General features: G+C 36.4%; 1 protein-coding gene across 1 annotated transcript; it reads left to right on the top strand.

Annotated features, from left to right (window-relative positions):
- The first annotated feature begins 8,071 nt into the window (after positions 1-8,071).
- On the top strand, positions 8,072-20,110 carry LOC110452146. The gene is made up of 12 exons (XM_021500506.1): positions 8,072-8,171; positions 9,812-9,923; positions 10,314-10,413; positions 11,481-11,558; positions 12,611-12,768; positions 13,633-13,670; positions 13,873-13,978; positions 15,016-15,183; positions 15,675-15,810; positions 16,475-16,588; positions 17,469-17,520; positions 19,464-20,110. The coding sequence occupies exons 1-12, from the start codon at positions 8,072-8,074 to the stop codon at positions 20,108-20,110; spliced, it is 1,809 nt and encodes a 602-aa protein (XP_021356181.1).
- Positions 20,111-20,372: the final 262 nt, after the last annotated feature.

The following is a 20,372-nucleotide window of genomic DNA, read 5'->3' on the forward strand; positions in this document are numbered from 1 at the left end:
ATTAATGTAAAGTTAGATGTATATATATTATAGAAGACCTTTCAGGAGTTAGGTGTAACTAGAACACTGACAGGTCCGTAAGGGCCCCGTCTTGTGGCAATTTATAATATATCCCCCATAATCATTAAGAAGCAATCTGTCCATATAGCTGAGCTTGACGTTTAACATTTGGACTTCAAAAAGAATCTTTTTTAAAATATACATTTTACATGTACTAAGATGTGAGTCTTGTTTCCTTCCACCTCCATATTTGCTGGGCAAACAGAAATGTAAATACCGGTACAATACTCATTTGTTAGCTTTGATTTGTTTTATTTCACCTTATATACCTCCTCCATCAAGAGCCAGGGTCAAAGTCAGAGATCCACTTTGTCTTTGCCATTTGGATCCAAATGACCTTGACCATTAATCCAGTGACCTTGATCTTTGGTCAGTTGACTTATTCTTTAATTCCGACCAACTCTGCTTCATAATATCATAACAAAATGTTCATCAGTGAAAAATACAAAACTTGACCTTGACCCTTTGGACCCCGTAACCTGGACCTAAGGTCAGTTGATCACTCTGTGTTAAGTTCTGAACAAGTTTGCTACATAATAACATAAAAAAAGTTCATCAGTAAAAAGATACAATAATTGACCTTGAAATTGACCACGTGACCTTGACCTTAAGTCAGTTGACTCCTTTTTAAATTCAGACCAACTTTGCTTCATAATGTCATAACAAAATATTCATCAGTGAAAACATACAAAATTTGACATTGACCTTTGACCCAGTGACCTTGCCCTTTGGTTAAGTGACTCATTGTTTAATTCCCACAAACATTGCTTCAAAGTGTCATAATGAAATATTCACCAGCAAAAAAATACTAAATTTTACCTTGACCTTTGACAGAGTGACCTTGACCTTAAGTCAGTTGACTCTTTGTTAAATTCCGACCAACTTTGCTTTATAAAGTCATAACAAAATGTTCATCAGGGAAAAGATACCAATTTGACTGTGACCTTTGACCCAGTGACCTTTACCTTTGGTTAAGTGACTCCTTGTTTAATTCCCACAAACATTGCTTTAAAGTGTCAAAATGAAATATTCACCAGCAAAAAAATACTTAATTTTACCTTGACCTTTGACCCAGTGACCTTGACCTTTGATCAATTGACTCCTTGTTTAATTCTGAGCAACATTGCTTCAAAGTGTCATACCAAAATGTTCACCAGTGAAAAGATACAAAATTTAACATTGACCTTTGACCCAATGACCTTGACATTTGGTCAGGTTGACTCCTTGTTTAATTCTGATCAACTTTGCGTCATCATGTCATAACAAAATGTTCACCAGTGAAAAGATACAAATTTTAACCTTGAACTTTGACCCAATGACCGTGACATTTGGTCAGGTTGACTCCTTGTTTAATTCTCATCAACTTTGCTTCATCATGTCATAACAAAATATTCATCAGTGAAAATATGCAAAATTTGACCCTGACCTTTGAACCGAATGACCTTGACCTTTTACCTTGACTTTTTACCTCAATGTGTATTTTTGTTAACTGAACATCTTGACCAAGCTGCATGTACATCGGTCAATAAATACCAAAGTTATCAGCCAGGAACAAAATTTGATACAGGGCCGGAACTATTCTAAATGGTAAGCTCGATCTTTAAATACAGTGATCGTATATATACATACCGGTAATTTCCATTTTTCAATGTATCATTAATTGATATAAATCTAAGAAAATATTAGAAGCATAATGAGATTCAAATGCATGTGAACGTCATTTTCACTAGAATTCAATACCCTATGACAACAGTACTAGTACAGCTCCATATTGAGTTGTCAACCAGCATTATAATCTTATATAGTCAAACAGAAAGGTCCATATCATAAAATTCTGAGTAATTAAACAATATCCTCCTGTGATCTTGCTACACTCTTTTCTTTCACAAGTGACCAATATTTAACTGCTTGTTAGTTATTTTAAAATTAACACATTTTTTTGTCAAGAGGCTAATCACTTCTGATATGTTTTTTATTATTTTCAAACTTGAACTGATAAAGGTTGTAAAATATGTTCATTTGTAAATTTGTTACAGCAAAATCATTGAGATAGCAGAAATTGTACTGCTATTATAATGAACCTAGCTTACTGTAATGTAAACTAAAATGCTATGTAAGTTATCATCCAGTGTTTATCTTCTGTCAGTTAACACAGACGAGGGTAAACACAGACACGTGTATTTGTGTACACAAAAGGTCAAGCACTATCTATATAAATGTTAGTTAAGCAGCCTGCTTCCTGTGGGTTCAGATACTATACCCCCTTGCCAAGCTCATGAACACTGAACAAATTAGGTAATGGCCACAGACCCCACAGGATGGGAAATCAACTGAGCTACCTGGTCACTAATAATTAAGTGAACAGTGCAAATCTGTGCCAAACTGGTTGGACACATTGAGCCCCTCATTTAGCAGGTAATAATCCTGAATTGGTAGTTGTTCTTCCTACATAAATGTACTTTACTATGAGCAGTTTATTTTTGTACCTATGCATGATGTGGTACAGGAATGTCTGTACTGCTCAATTAAAATTAACATGTACAGGCTGTTACAAATCTTTAATTCAAATCTCAGCTAGTGTACTGCATTTGGATAACAGTAAACATTCTTAATACTAAAATGGGGAATGAAGTGAACTAAAATACATACATTTTTTTTAAACTTTTGGAGCTACATGTATTACCCATGTGCAGGATTATTATACCCATGATATGAGGGTTTGTGCCCAAACTGACAAAAAACTGCTTTGAATTCAAAGCTCAAATCTTGCTAAGAAGAGACATTTACATAATCCATGCATGCTTTCATTACAACCATGTAGAATTTCATCAAACAAGGGGACTATCGCACAGGTTTTTTTACACCCCACCCCACCTGGCCTTCTCCTGTTCTAGAGGGGGTTACTTAATTTAGTAGTACTCATAGTAGTAGTAGGGGTATCTGTATCTGTGGGTATACGGTGCAGGGTCCCTAATTATAAGGACATGTATCGCATCAGGGGAGGAGTGCTAGGTAGTCTGATCATTCTGAAGGGTGAGGGTTCCTTTGAAACTCTCCACCGTGGTAGTATGCGTTGAGTTGTCAGATGGTTCCAGTCAATAGCTAGCTACTTAGTCTTATTGAAGAAAGTGTTTTTAAATTATTCTGTTTTACAATTCTGGGCTTTGAAACACTTAAAAGGGTTATCATAGGTGTAATTTTCAACAGTATTTTTATAATAATAGTCACTAAAATCCTGTGGGTGAATTTTACGTTTATTTCCGGCAACTGGTGTTAGGAATTCATACGAGGGTAAGGCTGGCACCACACCCTCAACCACTCTATAGGGGTATATCTTTAATCACATGGTATCTTATCCAACATGCAATCTTCAAAAAATATCTATAACCTTCAACTATTTTAGTATGGTTATTTCAAACATTACTATCGTTTGAAGTAGTGAACTGAGATAAACAATAGCGATTCTTTGAAGTTGAACAACAGCTGAACCATGCAAAACTTCGTAAAACTAGCATGGGGATGACTGATGTTCATCTTTTCACTGATTTGCTGGCATTTTTCAGAGTCCTAGTTAAGAGGAATTTGAATTTGAAGCGCCCCTTCGTATTTGAGCTGAAAGACATGACCACACCAACTGTACGTCCAGGACAAGATAATGGATCGTCTGCTTACCTGTCAAATCACGATCGATTTTTTTTTCTTGGCGGAAATGCGACTTGGTATCTAATAAAGGCACGGAACGTTCCGGATATTAAATCTGCGTGCCAAGACTCGCTCAAAACCAACGGGTCGGGCTACGCTTATATCATTAACCCAGGAATGTCGAGAATAAAGGATAGCAATCTCAGTCAAGAGCTGGCATTGACGTCTACTAAAAAGGTTAATTTGAAAACAAACAATATTATACATCAAAATCGAGCTCAATATCCAAAGCATTTTTATCAGTTTACAACAGAAGACGCATTTCATGTGTGAAAAAAGGCACTCCAAGAAAAATGAAGTAATTATTACTTTGATTTCTAAAAATACAAGCTGCACTATCAAAAAACATCTCCACTGTATATCCACGGTATTATCTAAGTCCGTGGTATACTATATCATATAATCGGTCATGCCCCATTAACTTAATAACAACTATCGAACCATATTTGTGAAAATCTACCAAGTCATCTGGTCACGCTCAGTAATTTACGGTAATCGGTGCTACCACGGAATTAGATTAGATCTAAGTCCGTGGTGCTACATATAAGCCATTATACAAGATACAAGAAACTTTATTTAACGTCGCATACAGGTAAACAAGGGCATTAGCTCTTGAGAGCTATTATTGCGACAAACATATGTAAAATAACAATAATATATTATATTACAAGTATATGGAGATAATCACATAAATTAATAAAAAGCAGTAATAATTATCACAGAAAAAGAAAGTATCCATATCCCAGGTTTCTAAGTGATTGGGAGTCCCCTACCTACAAAGGCCCCCAGGATATGACCCTTCTGAAACAATAAATATATAAAAATTGTGTTAATATATGAAAAGCATTAAATGTGATCACAGATAAATAGTATTCAGAATAAGTATATAAAAGACAAAGTTAATAGTGAATGAATACTTGACTATCACACAAGAATAACTTAGGATTAAAACACTATGAGGTGGAATATACATACAATGCTAATATAGCAAAGAATAAAAATTGACAGAATATACACTATTATAGTGTGAATTAAAAAATGATACCGAAATCAATTAACAAAAGTTTTGTAGAGATTTATATTTTAGAATATATGGAATTAAAATACAAATAAGATGCTGCAAAAATACAGAATAGAATTAAAACATGTAAGAAATGAAATGAAATAAGACAATAAACGTATCACACAATTCAAAATGTCAGGTGGCAGAGGTAACCAGGGCACAGTATAACGTATCACTCATTGAAGATATTGCAAAGGCAGATGGGGCCATCCCAGGAATGGACCAGCCTCCGGAATTCTTTGAAGTTTTCAACTTTCCGGAAGTCATTTGGGAGACTGTTCCACACCCGGGCGGCCTCAAAGCAAACGATTTATGTCCATACTTCACAGTGTTGACCCTGGGCACATCTTTCCTGAAGTTATGATTAGACATCTTAATATTTACAAGGTTATGAGTATACTCAGGAGCAATTTTGTTTATAATTTTAAAAACCTCACAACCCATATCCTTCAGACGCCTTAACATATCATGATTTGATATCGACATTTAAAAATATTTCAAAAGGTGAATTCTTCTTCAGTAATAATACTAAGTATTCTCTGAATCCAACATAATACATTTAATTATTTCTTCTTCTTTTTTATGCAGGGAAACACGATCCATTATTTGAAACATAAAGTTAATCAAGGACATTCCTTTTCCTACCATATTGGTAATCGAATATATCATTATGTCGAAATTTAACACGCCATTGAACCATCTGCTTCAGTCTTGCAGAGGCTTCGAACGTGGGATTATCGAGCGCATGAGGCAAACGCAATGTTTCCCGCTGTCATGTCACCAATATAATTCAATCAGACACGCTGTAGGTAATTAAAGCATAATGCTATACTATATGTTTTTTCAGACTGACAAAATTAAGAAACCCCACGTTTTCATCATTGTCCTCCTAATAGTAAGTTAATTAGTAAAGACTATTCACGGTACTGAGCGAAATTTAAATTCCGCAAATTTTGCGAAATCAAGGGGCTAAGATGTATTCATCTTATAGTGACTCACACACAGAGGAAATGTATATTGTACAAACGTTGAATATTGCGGCGATTCACACATGAAGAATTATTTTTGTATCACATCTAAAGAATTACTTGTGTATTAAGGATAAATGTAATGGCTTTCTCACGTCAGGACGTACATGATATCCGATTTATAGGTTTTCCCAGGGTATCAGAACTAACAGGATATACCTGTCTAACAGGTGACGCCAGACAGGTACAGAACCATGTGACCGACGATACATTCAGGTAGACAGTTCGGTCTCAATCTCGTTTACCCCTTCAAAAAAGGTTATTTGTTAAAAAATGTATTTGTCTATTAAATGTCTAAATGACGTTAATACAATATTATTTGGAAATACCTTAGCGCACACGGGGTCTTATTTGAGAGGAAACTACAAGTACTGAGTACCCGGGGAAAACACTCATCACGTTGTCGGGCAGGTGACCCAATGCCGTTGCACTTTGAGGAAAGGCCACGTTAAAACTATATAGCGGTCCGATTGTATAAAAGGAAGGGTTTTCATTCATAGCTCAACATAACGAAATCCTTCCATTTTGATAATAAAGACGATTTTCATACCTTTTGTGAAAAAAACTTTCCGAAATAAAACGTGGTAAGCATATCTTCTATTTTCAAAATAAATAATATCTAGGTTTCCAGATGACCAAAGTCCTACATTTGCTGGTAAAGGCTATAGAATGGAATAGTCTGCAATATTTTCCCGATGACGCCGACGTGGGGTAAAAAAGGACCTACTCTTTCCCTCAGCTGAAGGCAATTTAGTCTCTGGCCGGGCAATAGTCCTTGAGCTATTGTCCTGTTTGGGTGAAATACATAAAAGTACGGGAATTGAGCAAAATCTATATTTCACGAAGTATTTATGTTCATTATAACTATGCATTGGTTGGGGTATAATTTCACTTTGTTATTGATGATATTGATGTGGTGACGGTAAATGTGATGCACAAATTTAGACTTTAGACAGTCTCCGAATTTTGGAAAATATTTAAATCTGTAAGCTTACAAAGCAAGCTGATGGAAGACATTTTATTTTCCAACAACAACCATGTGCCTGGTAGGACCTATCAGCTCTGACAGATGACATGGGTCCCCGGAGCAGTTACCGTGTTCTCGGCGTCACTAACCCCACTTATAACGTCAAATGACCAAATATGGACATGCATCAGTTAGGCATGGGGTATGTTGTACATGACATCCGATCCTCATACAAAGATCCTGGTCATATAGTGCTGACCAACTAGAGACGGAACGCACCTGTTTAAAGGGACAAAGTCGATTATTTTGTTCTATTAATACAAATTCGGCAGTATTGCACAGTGTCTGTTTTAAAATGTTTAGTCTTGAGTAAGTAAGTATTAATATTAAATTGACGGTAAATCCTGTCCGCTCGAATTTTTTTTAGTTTGTGACCTCTCGTTGTAAATTTGTATGCGATGATAATTAAGTTGTGATAAATTGTGCCTAATCCCTTGTTTAATTTGAATTGGTGATAAAATATGTTTGAAGTAATTGGTATATATTTTTTATATAATTTTATATAATTTTATTTTATATAATTTTGTACATTCCATGTGACGACTTTTCAAGTTTTAAATAATCAATTTAATTATAGTGCTATTTCACTAGAATGTGACACGATCAGCACATTATATGTTTTAGACTAGCACATTTTCCAAACAACATAAACAAATCAGACACTTTCCCCAGACTTTACAGACTTAATAACATGCAGTTAGGATATTGTTTGATAACTTGGTATATTATTAATTTGAACAGTTTTGGCTTAATACCGTTAAGCACTCTTCGCCAAGCCATCAATTTTGGAAAGAAATAACACACGACCTATCGCTGACCCTAAGGGAACAACAACCAATATTTAATGAAATAAGCAACTAACGTTACATGTAAAAATTATAAAACAATTAATAACAAATAAAAATGTTTCTTGAAATAATCTTGTTATGACAAGTGACCACGTGAAAGCTTAGTCCACGTGCACATTTGTAAAAAATAATTCAATATCAAAAATAAAACAAAACAAGAACAACAAATGAAATAAAAATTGAAGAACGTCAGAGTCTTGAATTCACTGAGAACGTGTGCCTTTAATGCATTGCTCCATTTAACCTGATCAACCTTTTGACACCCGTACAATCGTTTTTTTGTTGTCACTGAGTACGGAGATACCGTACCGGCTCCGTTTTGTGAAATATTGAAGACGTGATTATGGAGGATAAAGTCATCTGTATCATCTACATATTAGTTATGGTTTCTATGGTGGAAATCCAACCATTGATGTTGAATAGCGATGCTTTTACATCTGTTGGTAAGTATATTGTTCCTGTCGGAACCCAATAAGTACGTGACATGTTATGCGCGATCTTTCACTTATTTAATGTTTAAATCAATTTCAAAAATATGTTTTGCTGTAATAACTGTATATATTCATTTCAATGGAAATATATATATATTGACTTAATTTGTTAATTGGTTAGAATCAGTTCCAGTTGATTGTCGGTATTATATATATTTCTTTTCCTAATGTTTTGTATTAAATGACTCAATAAGATACAACGGTCGTTTCGTTTTAATGCACCTGAAAATCCCAAAATACATGTAAAAGATAACAGAAAAGATAAAAAACAAGTTTTCCTTACTTAAAAATGTTCCTGATCTCCTGATAAACAAATTATGAAAAAACCACCTCTCTTTACCACCATCATAGGGGGCCTGGATCATTTGGTCCGATATGACAGTGTGTCAGTACTTAACCTGTCTAAACCGACACAACGAAGACCGAAACGTTTGCTCAGATAAGACAATATGTCAGTAAACCTGTATTTACTGACATTTAGGGACTGGATCATTTGTTCAGATAAAATAGACTGTCGACAACCTGTCTTTACCGACACAAATGGTAGTCGGATATGACAGGGTACCAGTAAACCACTGATATCGATCTTGTAACGGCTAGGCAGCATTCTTTGATTCTCGTATTTTAGAAGAAGCAAATCTCCGATGATCCAACCTACTGTCAAATTTAAACATTAATCTTTATAAAAGATGAACATCGGTGTTTTGAAAATGGAAAATATCGTTACGCTATTTCTAAAAACAAAAAGTTTTTATTTGTGTTACTCAAACAGGTTTTGATTTAAAATTAATAGATCACGTAAATCTGCGTGTGTTTTCAGCTGTGAAATGATATAAAGCAAGTGTCGTGCCCATGGGTATTTTCGTCTTTTACATATTTATTATAAATTATATATTTGATATATTCACCATATTTGTAGCTTATTAACAAACTCTCTCCGAGTCCATAAAACAAGAACATATATCTAAGGTATTTTCTCCGAGTTCATATGAATGGATAATATTTTACACTGTTCTTAATACTCGATCATCAAACTATCTTCATCCGCCGTGTCCAGACGAAACACTTTAAAAAGGACAAAGGATATATTTTATTTATTCATTTTTCCCAAATTTTGCAAGTATTACTTCAAAAGTATCAAATTATCAAACATATCGGCATGTTCGATAGCAATCAAAGTAAATAAATGTTTTTGATAAAACGTATCAAAAAATAATTATATCAAGAATCACCGCTGACGTCCGGAAAGGGAAATTTCTTTATTACCAAACTCCGGATTGACAAGGGTCGGTTGTGTAGTTTATTGGTATTCTTTATAAACATTATTTATTTTACAAAACTGATGGAACAAGTTATTCCAACTTATATTGATAACTCTTGTTAGCCCGAATGTTCTAATGTCGGAGGAAATACGATTTCCTGGAGAAAACCCACGTGATCGGATAGGTGACCCAATACCTTTTCAAGTCCGATCGGGGAATTGAACCCCGGCCGCCTTGGTGATGGCGAGTGCGTTATCCACCCAATCATCCTCTATAGCAATCTTATTCCAATACATGTAATTACCTACATATGTCGATATTGTCTGCAAGATGCGGTAGCAGGATCCGAGGAGGAATCTGGGGACGTCAGAAGGAAGCGACAGGCAGACGACTACAGCCGGTTACAGATTCTGATGGTAGTGGACTTTGCTGTGTACTCTTGGTATGTAAACCCATCCTTAGAATCGGCTCCATTTCATCTCGGCAATCAAATCTATTAAGACCCAATTCATATGTACCACTTTGCGTACGATAACCTAAGCTGTTTCAGCATATAACGCGCGCATGACATACGCAGAGGAGGTAAATTGGCTGCCGCGATAGTTTAAAGCCTTAATCGTGAGCATGAATACAATACAAAATACACACTGTAGTTATTAATTTTTGAAAATTCGAGAATTTTTTATCGTATGTATGAATTTAATTATGAAAAGCAGGTTATTAATCCTTATATCAAGCTGGAACCAAATAAACAAAATTAAGACGAAATGTGCGCAAAGTCCATAGGTGTGACCCTTTTGTGTTTGTTTGTACAAATATGTCGATTTAATAGGTTTTACAAACTTACCAACCTACCGGACGCCACGAGACAGGAACGTGAGAAGGCCACAGAGCAGAATATCACGCGCTACTACTCATTTGTCTTCAATAGGGTAAGTATAAATGTATACTAAAAACGCAATCCCTTTTCTTTTTGAATATTCATTATGAGAAACAAGAAAAATATTCTCAGTCCAGCGACTTCTACAATGACGTACATGTATATTATTACTACTTACCAATAGTTTACAGTTACTTGAATTGGTTTGACAATCTTCTTTAATAAAAAGTCCCATTTAGCCTTAACTAATAGCCTTGCTAATGCCCAAAACAGCATAGGAGGAGGAATGGAATCAAGAACATATGCAATAACAACATACACAAGTTATGCTGTGGCCATGGGTTTACAAGAATTTTATGGAACATCGTTATTCAATCAGCTATCGGAAATAATGATTTTCGGACACTTGAGCTCAGGAAAGATGTAGTGTTCCACTTCCTGTTTGGTGCGGGAAGGCTGATTTCCGCAAAATATCGAAGTGTACCGCATAGTTAAACTTATATAGTAATGATTACAATAGTATAATTGTACAAAAGTCACATTATTATTATAACACAAAGTAATGTTCACAATGATAAAACCTTACACTCCTCATTTATCCGGATGTTGATGAATTTGTTTGGGGTAGTGCAATCGGATACAATAACTTTGCCCTTTTCCGTCACATGCAAGACAAAACCTCGTGCTAGACATTAAGGAATATTACCCATTGGGTTAATATTTTTCTGTATTACCTCAAAGGTGGGGAAAGATTATATTAATCTGACCCAAAAGTCTGGATGACTTATGTGATGTCACAAATAAATAGCACAGCGACTGTGACGTCACAATATGCGTTGAAGAAAAAACCCACAATAAGTTATACGTATATCCCTGGAAATGAGGCATAGATAAAGTGATATAAATCTCAATATATCGAAGAAAACCCCTCGGTTAATCTGGGGATTTTCTTCAATATTTCATCTCATGTGTTTGAGTCAACATACTTATACCTCTCCATAGGGAATTATTCTGTTAATATCATACACGATTATAATCAAATAACTTTTATGCAATATCTATTTTTATTTAAGAATTGAAATGAGAGTAAAAGTAATGATGTACATGCTTTGTTTGTAGACGAATGCGCGTTACGAAGGAATTGTAGACTCTGACGTCAGGATAAAGCTAGAGTTTGGCGGGCTTATCATCGCTAAGGTAAACCAATCATCACTACCCTGGTGTCCTTATAATACTTATCTCATTTTTCCTGTAAATGTTCATTTCAGTATACCATATTTGTTAAGATATTTGTATTATGTGTATATTGTGTAAAAAAAAAAGGTGATTGTGCCCGTTCATTTCCTTTCCTATGTGATATAAATTATATGGTAAATTAATCATAATTAACAACTTCGAAACATCGACGAGTATTTTCTATATCGTAATATCACTGTCACTAACGTCAGGTGTAACATCGTATTTATTACACTATGGCAGTGTATTTTATTGTGTTTTTTTTTACTGTTCTACTAGAGAGTATTTATTCGTGACATATGTGCGATAAAATGTATGTAACTATATTAATCCAGTTATCATTACCTGTAACGTACGTCATTGAAAGTTCTACTATTGTTATGCTTGCTATGTATCGGAACCTTACGATGTTGGTGTATTGCAGTGTAAAATGCTGTCTCTTATTATATGTCATTTTGAAGTACTGCACGATTAATGAATATCATTGTATACATGTATCATTGTTAATTTGTAATATACTGTACTATTTGTATGTCTACTCTCCGATGTGTGTTACACAAGGAATAAAACAATCTGAATCAATCTTGTTTCATAGTGTTGTGATAGGTAAAATAATTGGTTTATTAATGTCCTGTACCGCAGACAGACTTAAGAGTTTGAGACGCTTCATAACTTACGTTCACTTACGTTAATACGTCTTGTTATCTTCATCAGATACATGTATACTCCTGGCTAAATGCTGTCAAGTATATTTTTGTGTTTAGAGGAAAAGCTCTGTTAAGTTATAACATAGCTTGCACATAATTCTCTACTCAGATTAGGACAATAAATGTGTTAAAATCGAATATAACTTACCGCCAACATTATTCGAGGGTTCACCTTTTTCTAAGAATCCGTTAATAGGTTTCCGCGATAATTGAGCTGCCAATCCCCTTAACAACGCCAACGTTTTGCGGGACAAATTATGTCAGTATAACGAAATGTCACTGTAAGTGAACTATTGGTTATGACAGAATGCCACGGCGGCGTACTGGACGGAGGGTCGGCGCGAGGAGCCAGTGGGCGGGTCACTGAGGGACATGGTGGACGCCTCCGCAGTATTAGAGGATTTCCAGGGCTGGGTCAACGACACTATCCTCACGCCCTTCGACCACATCGTACTCTTCACGGGGTAGGTCACGTGGTTAATAGGTCTTTCGTTACCATGACAGTTTGACTGGTAAATCACACGTTACCATGGTAATCGTTTTAGTCACTAGAGTAGGTCATGTGAGTATTTGATTGGTTTTTGATTTTTTTTTATGTAACTGGTAATCATTTGACATGTCAGCTGCATTGCGTGTATGGATATATTTCACGGAGCTTTAGCTCGAATGAAATGTATCCGTTCGCACAATAAACGAGTGCAATCTGACACGTCAGATGAACACTATGATGCTGTTTCTATTACAAACCATATTATTGGAAAAAACTTTATTCAATTTGGTTCCGAACCGAACAACAAATGAGGATAATACGACGTCGTGAACGGACTAATAACGTCACGTTACCTAGCGGTTATTCGTAACCTATATATGTTTGATAACAAACGATGGGTTCCAGCGAAAACAAGTATTTTAACATATATTCAAACGCGCCACAAGAAGCTCACACCTTTCAATCGGCGTCATCGCTATATGAACTATATATATATGAACTACAGTATATGAAAACGAGTTCCGACAACTGGGGTGAAAAAGCATCGTGTATTGTCACAATGTGAAATACACATTGTATTGCATTGGCCTGAAAACTGGCTATTTATATAGAGAGAAAAATCAATTATGTATGTAATTTATACTTACTATTCCTAGACCTGCATAAGTCCCGCATGTAATAAGTCGTGAGTCCGGCCTGTACTGCTGAGAGGATCGGGATAGAGCTGGATTCTGAGAACAATAATAGACTTGAAGTGAAATGTACAACAATTTTCATAATTCGCGTCTGCTACTGCAGTTATCATTCATTTTAATTGCTTTCCATTTGTACTTCTCAGGTACAATCTGACTTACGGCGGAACTGCTTACTACAAAGGTAAGAAGTACACATCACATCAATATAATACTATGTTGCTTCTTAGTACGAACACTTTGTTGTATGCCTTGGTTGTGTTGTACAATATTCGCTGAAATATGAACGATACTTAGCAAATGTTCCCATCGCGAGTATAACCTCCTATGACGTCATCATACGTATTTGTTAGCGCTACAGAGTTCAATTTTTTCGATGGTTACAGGTTTATCATTCCCGGACTCCATCTGCAAATTTTCCCCCATATCTGTTGTTGAGGATACGTACGACACCCGGACCGTGGGCTTCTTCGGACAGGAAATAGGTCGTAGGTAGGTGTGATATACGTGCGCACTATCAGTAGGGTACGTACCCACGCAGGGAATAGGTAAAGCACGTGTACCGTCAAGTCCTGACAAACAGGACAAATATAGGTATGTTTATATTGTAACGACAAATCTTTTCAAGTTACTAAAATAATTCATTGCCTGGTATACATTTATCTTTGATATACATCATATAACTTACCTCTCTCGATACGCCACAACGCGTCAAACGGAAACTATGCACGAAACCAGCTGGTAAAGTTGAAACACCATTCATTCGATACACAAACGACGTAACAGCTCTTCAAAGAGTACGGAAAAGAATGTGACGTAATAACTTTACAGAAAAGTATGTGACGTAATAGTTCTGCACAAAAGTTTGCGACGTAACAGTTTTACAGAAAAGTATGTGAGTAACAGCTCTGTAGAAAAAAGGTGTACGGGAAAGTATGTGACGTAACAGTTCTACAGAAAAATATGTGACGTAACAATTCTACAGAAAAATATGTGAGTAACAGCTCTATGGAAAAAAATGTGACGTAACGGTTCTAAAAAGTGTTCGGGAAAGTATGTGACGTTACATTTTTACAAAAGAGTGTGTGACGTAACAGTTCTACAGAAAAATATGTGACGTAACAGGTATACAGAAAAGTTTGTTGCATAAAAGTTTTACGGAATTATGTTGCAGTTATTTAGAAAAGCATGTGACATAAGAGTTACCCGGGAAAAGTTTGTAACTTATACATTATTGAGAAAAGCACGCGATGTCATATCTATATGGAAAAAGCACGTGACATATAACTAATCCGCAAAATCATGCAACGTAAAAGTGTTTCGGAAGACAATATGACGTGAAATCCATAAAGAAAAGCACGTGACGTTATAATAACATGAAAGAAGTTACATAACATTTATACGGAAAAGCTTTTAGGCAATTAAGGCGTTAAATATAACTAGAGACAAACAATTGATTTTGAAGTGTTATACACTGACTAGGGTTTTAATGACCACGTTTGTGTTGAGTGATCAGTGTTGTGTTGTAGTCTTGGAGCAAGACTCGACCTAGACGGAAACTTCTGTCTGTCGACTAAGCTGAACATGATGACGCCCAGGTTCCGCTTTCCGCCGGATGAAGCTCGAGCTAGAAACCTTTGGCAGTTTTCTCCGTGTTCCATCAGCTACTTCAAGGAATACATCGGGGAGCTTCAAACGTATGTGATTAAAGTTTAAAATCAAAGTGTAATTATTTTAATATAATAAAATGAAGTGCACAGAGATCAGGTGATCGTATAGTCGTCTCGGTGATGCCAATCCCATCGTGCCTCAAAAAAGATGCTGATGGAATAAGAGCAATTTAAACTTACACAAAAATAAAGGCGTAAACAACTTTCAAAATGGATGAAAAGATGTAATAAACCAAAATCTGTGTCAATATGAAAATGTTTGAGTCGTGAGTGCCATCTTTTCGTGGTATCTTTGACTTTCACGTATCTCGGTACCCTTTCTCTTCCCATGCCTTTATATAGTCTTTTGGGGACTTGTCCGCATTATTCAAGCGTTAAGCTGCATCCATTTCATAATTCTGTGATCCTGTATAACTCAACGGGTTGTTAAAAGTCCAACACCTACTAGATATAATTTGAGCTCTTGTAGATTTCTGTGAACGATGTGCTGTTGTAACCATGACTACGTCTATGTACAGTAACTGTCTGGTGGACTCGTATGGAAACCAGTATCCCGAGAACCTGCACGAATACCTCCGGGAGTTACCTGGTGACACGTACGGTGCTGACCAACAGTGCAGACTGACCAACGGTCAAAACTCCTATGTCTGTCGGGTAAAGAACTACCGTAATAATACATAGTGTTTGTTGTGTTAGGCTCCGTTCGATAAATTACCGGAATATGGACGTGAAGACCAATCAATCAATCAATCAATCAAAAAGGCGTTCAACATGAAGCTGTCTGGTCACAGGATCTGGTTGCAATTAGTTATATGTTGGAGGAGCATTTTTGTACCAAAACACTCACAATTTATCCTCCAAACAATGCTAACAAAACCCTGTGATCTGGGTATTCATCGTCATGATAAAGTCTAGCTGGTTTTGACTGAACTGAGAATTTCACCAATAGGCACTGATGGTGTCCTGTGATCTGTCCTTGTGTTTATATAATGTGCTATACTTTTACCAATACTAACAATATCACCTCATCTTATTTTGATCATTTCTGATTTCCAAATATATATACAGATTAATGAAGAAAAAAATAATATATTTTTCAATTACGAGTTAAGTATCTTTCAACAACATGTTTTTATATAGTTCCTCGCTGTAAGGACACACATTTTTCGTATTATCAGAATCCTTTAAACGTGGTCGTATGTACAGGGGGAACCTTAACCACAAAATGGTCTGTATATACCAATATATGTACTAAAAGATTCATATTTCAAGGTACATTTACCCAGAACATTAATTAAACATTCTGATTTACTAACAGGACCTCATCATGGACTACTCAACTATTTGCCGCGGGATGCCATGCTTTGTTCCGGAAACTGGTTCATGCGCACTTCTGCTTCCGGCAGACGGTACCCTATGTGGAAATCATTCGGTATGCTATATTTTACGAAGCACAGACACATTTTAACGCTTGAGTGAAAAATTATAATGTGTTACTGAATTTTGTTTTCCTCTTAAATTCAACTGAGACTTATATTTGCGGTTGTAAATCAACTGCATTCTTATTCATTTTAAGAACGTTTTGTCTTAATCAGCCTCCCACCTTAATCATCCAAATCAAGATAAGTCGTCCGTTCATCCCACTGACCAAAAACGCCCGGATGATTTCTTCTAGACTAACAGACTAATTTCAACGTAACTTTCCACGCTTGACAAGTGTATCATGTAACTGCGCAATCTGCAATGAGTTTACAGTTTCGACTCTTTTCACCATTGTTGCCTGATTTTGCCATTTGAGGCAATTACAAGACAACTAGTTCTTCTGAAATATCTCACCGATTTCAATGCAAATTTATGAGAGACAAGGGGAGAGCGACAAACATTTTCAACAGCTTTAAGTTTCAGGATTAAAAAATTTAAACTTCGTCGGAGATTTAAGGGATATCCTTATTATACAAAGCAGTCAACTTTTAAGTTTCGGGATTCAAGATGACTGTCCTTGCCTTTGATTGGTTCATACTTTTACGCCCGTAAATATCACGTGCAATGCTTAATTCATTTGCGGCTGCAGTGATAGTTAGGGGACATTGATAACGGGCCCAGTTACGGATAGAAATTGTTAGAACTGGACACTGCCGAAAATATTACCAACAGACATTTATATAATTACATGACTACTTTTGTTTTCACCTTATAGTTGCATACTTTGTGTACATTATTTTCAATTGGTGTTTGGATGAATGTATTTGTTCGCCTTTGATTAACAGTTCTAAGTTTGATTAAAATTCACTTGTAATTCATGATTTTGTCAGAAATGTAACCAAGGCGTGTGTGAAGCAGACGTAACAGCCCCGGCAGCTGTAGGTAGGTCATAATAATGTCAGATAACCCAGCACTTACACCATGTCGTCAACAACACAGCATTAATAAACAGTATTCGTCCATACCTATTTGGGTACATGTGTCACAAATCGTCCCTTGCATTAATTTATATTTTTTGTCAACTTAATAAAACGAAGCTTTTTAAAGTGAAGATTTCATGAAACCCAAGTCATATAACTTCTGTATATTAATAAGTCTCTAAGAAAGAAAATGTAATATGGGACTTTTGATATTTTAGAAGTAGTTGACCATAAACTGATAGTGATACTGAATCTGTTTGTATCGTTGCCTAGGCAACTGCATGAGCATTATTGGATATAAATAGTATTGTGCATTGGAAAACTTTGTCTTCTTTGTAAATGGTAGCGTAACCTATGTGACTGTCACAATTAATTGAAGCGTTACCTAGGCAACTGTCAAAGCGTTACATAGGAAGCTGTCACAAAATGTAATTCGTAGCGTTGCCTAGGAAACTGTGGCACTGCTTATATCAACTGTGGCGTTACCTAGAAGACAGTGTTACTGTATGTAAATTGTAGCGTTGCTTAGGTAATCATGAATTACTTCTTCTGTATATTTCAGTAATTACCTAAGTAACTGTGTATTACGCATTCTGTACATTATATTACTACCTAGGTAACGTCGTACTACGCCTTCTGTACATTATATTACTACCTAGGTAACGGTGTACTACGCCTTCTGTACATTTTATTACTACCTAGGTAACGGTGTACTACGCCTTCTGTACATTTTATTACTACCTAGGTAACGGTGTACTACGCCTTCTGTACATTGTATTACTACCTAGGTAACGGTGTATTACGCATTCTGTACATTGTATTACCACCTAGATAACTGTATATTACGCTTTCTGTACATTGTATTACTACCTAGGTAACTGTATATTACGCATTCTGTACATTGTATTACTACCTAGGTAACTGTGTATTACGCCTTCTGTACATTGTATTACTACCTATGTAACTGTATATTACGCCTTCTGTACATTGTATTACTACCAAGATAACTGTGTATTACGCCTTCTGTACATTGTATTACTACCTAGATAACTGTGTATTACTCATTCTGTATATTGTATTACTACCTAGGTAACTGTGTATTAGGCATTCTGTACATTGTATTACTACCTAGGTAACAGTGTATTACGCCTTCTGTACATTGTATGACTACCTAGGTAACTGTGTATTACGCCTTCTGTACATTGCATTACTACCTAGATAACTGTATATTACGCATTCTGTACATTGTATTACTACATAGGTAACTGTATATTACGCATTCTGTACATTGTATTACTACCTAGATAACTGTGTATTACGCATTCTGTATATTGTATGACTACCTAGGTAACTGTGTATTACGCCTTCTGTACATTGCATTACTACCTAGATAACTGTATATTACGCATTCTGTACATTGTATTACTACATAGGTAACTGTATATTACGCATTCTGTACATTGAATTACTACCTAGATAACAGTGTATTACGCCTTCTGTACATTGTATTACTACCTAGGTAACTGTGTATTACGCATTCTGTACATTGTATTACTACGTAGGTAACTGTGTGTTCGGTGACCAGCCCGTGTTAAGGTTTGGTAGAACATGCGGTGAAATCGACCTTGAACCATACAACTGTTACCAGCAATCTCTGGAGCGAGCGTGCTGTGCCAAATGCAACAGGTTAAGAACCAAAATAGCTAGTAAGTCTGCACCTCCAAGTTTATTTTAACCTCGTAAAATTTCAACTATCGTTATTTGGAATGTATTTCCAAATTATACAAATTTAAATTTAAATTGTGACAATGCAAATAAAGGTAGCTTGCCATCGACTGAAGAATTTATTATAAAAGTTCGTGCTACCAAGGTTAGATAATTTTTTGGAGTGTTTGTATTTTACAGATTGTGAGTTCGGGGACAAGATAGGAACGTGTCGGGAGGAGAATTGTTACACGGAACAGGAGACATGTTGTGCCCTGTGTCGGGCCGATGAGGAAGAGACGACCACCGAGTTTTACACTACTACGACCACTGAGGAGGAGACGACAACTACCACCACCACCACCACCATACCGACGACTACAACTACTGGTAAATACCTCTACTATAAATACAACCATCACATATCACCCCACCAACGACTACAACTACCACTACCATTACCACAATCACCACAAACACCACCACCACAACCACACATACAAATTACTCTAACTACTATCACCGCCGTCACCACAATAACAAACACCACCACATCCCACCACATCCCACATCCCACCACATCCCACCACCAACACCAAAATCACCATCAACGCCACAAATACCGCCACCATATCATACCACTAACACCACAAATACCGCCACCACACCGAACCACAAACACCACAAATACCACCACCATATCATACCACCAACACCACAAACACCGCCACAACATCCTATCACCAACACCACAAACACCCAACCACCAAACACCACAAATACAGCCAACACATCCCACAACCAACACCACAAATACAACTAACACATCCCACAACCAACACAATTAATACTGCAATCACACTCCACCACCAACACCATAAACACCGCCACCATACCCCACCACCAACACCACAAACACCGCCACCATACCCCACCACCAACACCACAAACACCGCCACCATACCCCACCACCAACACCACAAACACCGCCACCATACCCCACCACCAACACCACAAACACCGCCACCATACCCCACCACCAACACCACAAACACCGCCACCATACCCCACCACCAACACCACAAACACCGCCACCATACCTCAACAACA

The sequence above is a fragment of the Mizuhopecten yessoensis genome, unplaced genomic scaffold (assembly GCF_002113885.1).
Source record: "Mizuhopecten yessoensis strain PY_sf001 unplaced genomic scaffold, ASM211388v2 scaffold6443, whole genome shotgun sequence".
NCBI lineage: Eukaryota > Metazoa > Mollusca > Bivalvia > Pectinida > Pectinidae > Mizuhopecten > Mizuhopecten yessoensis.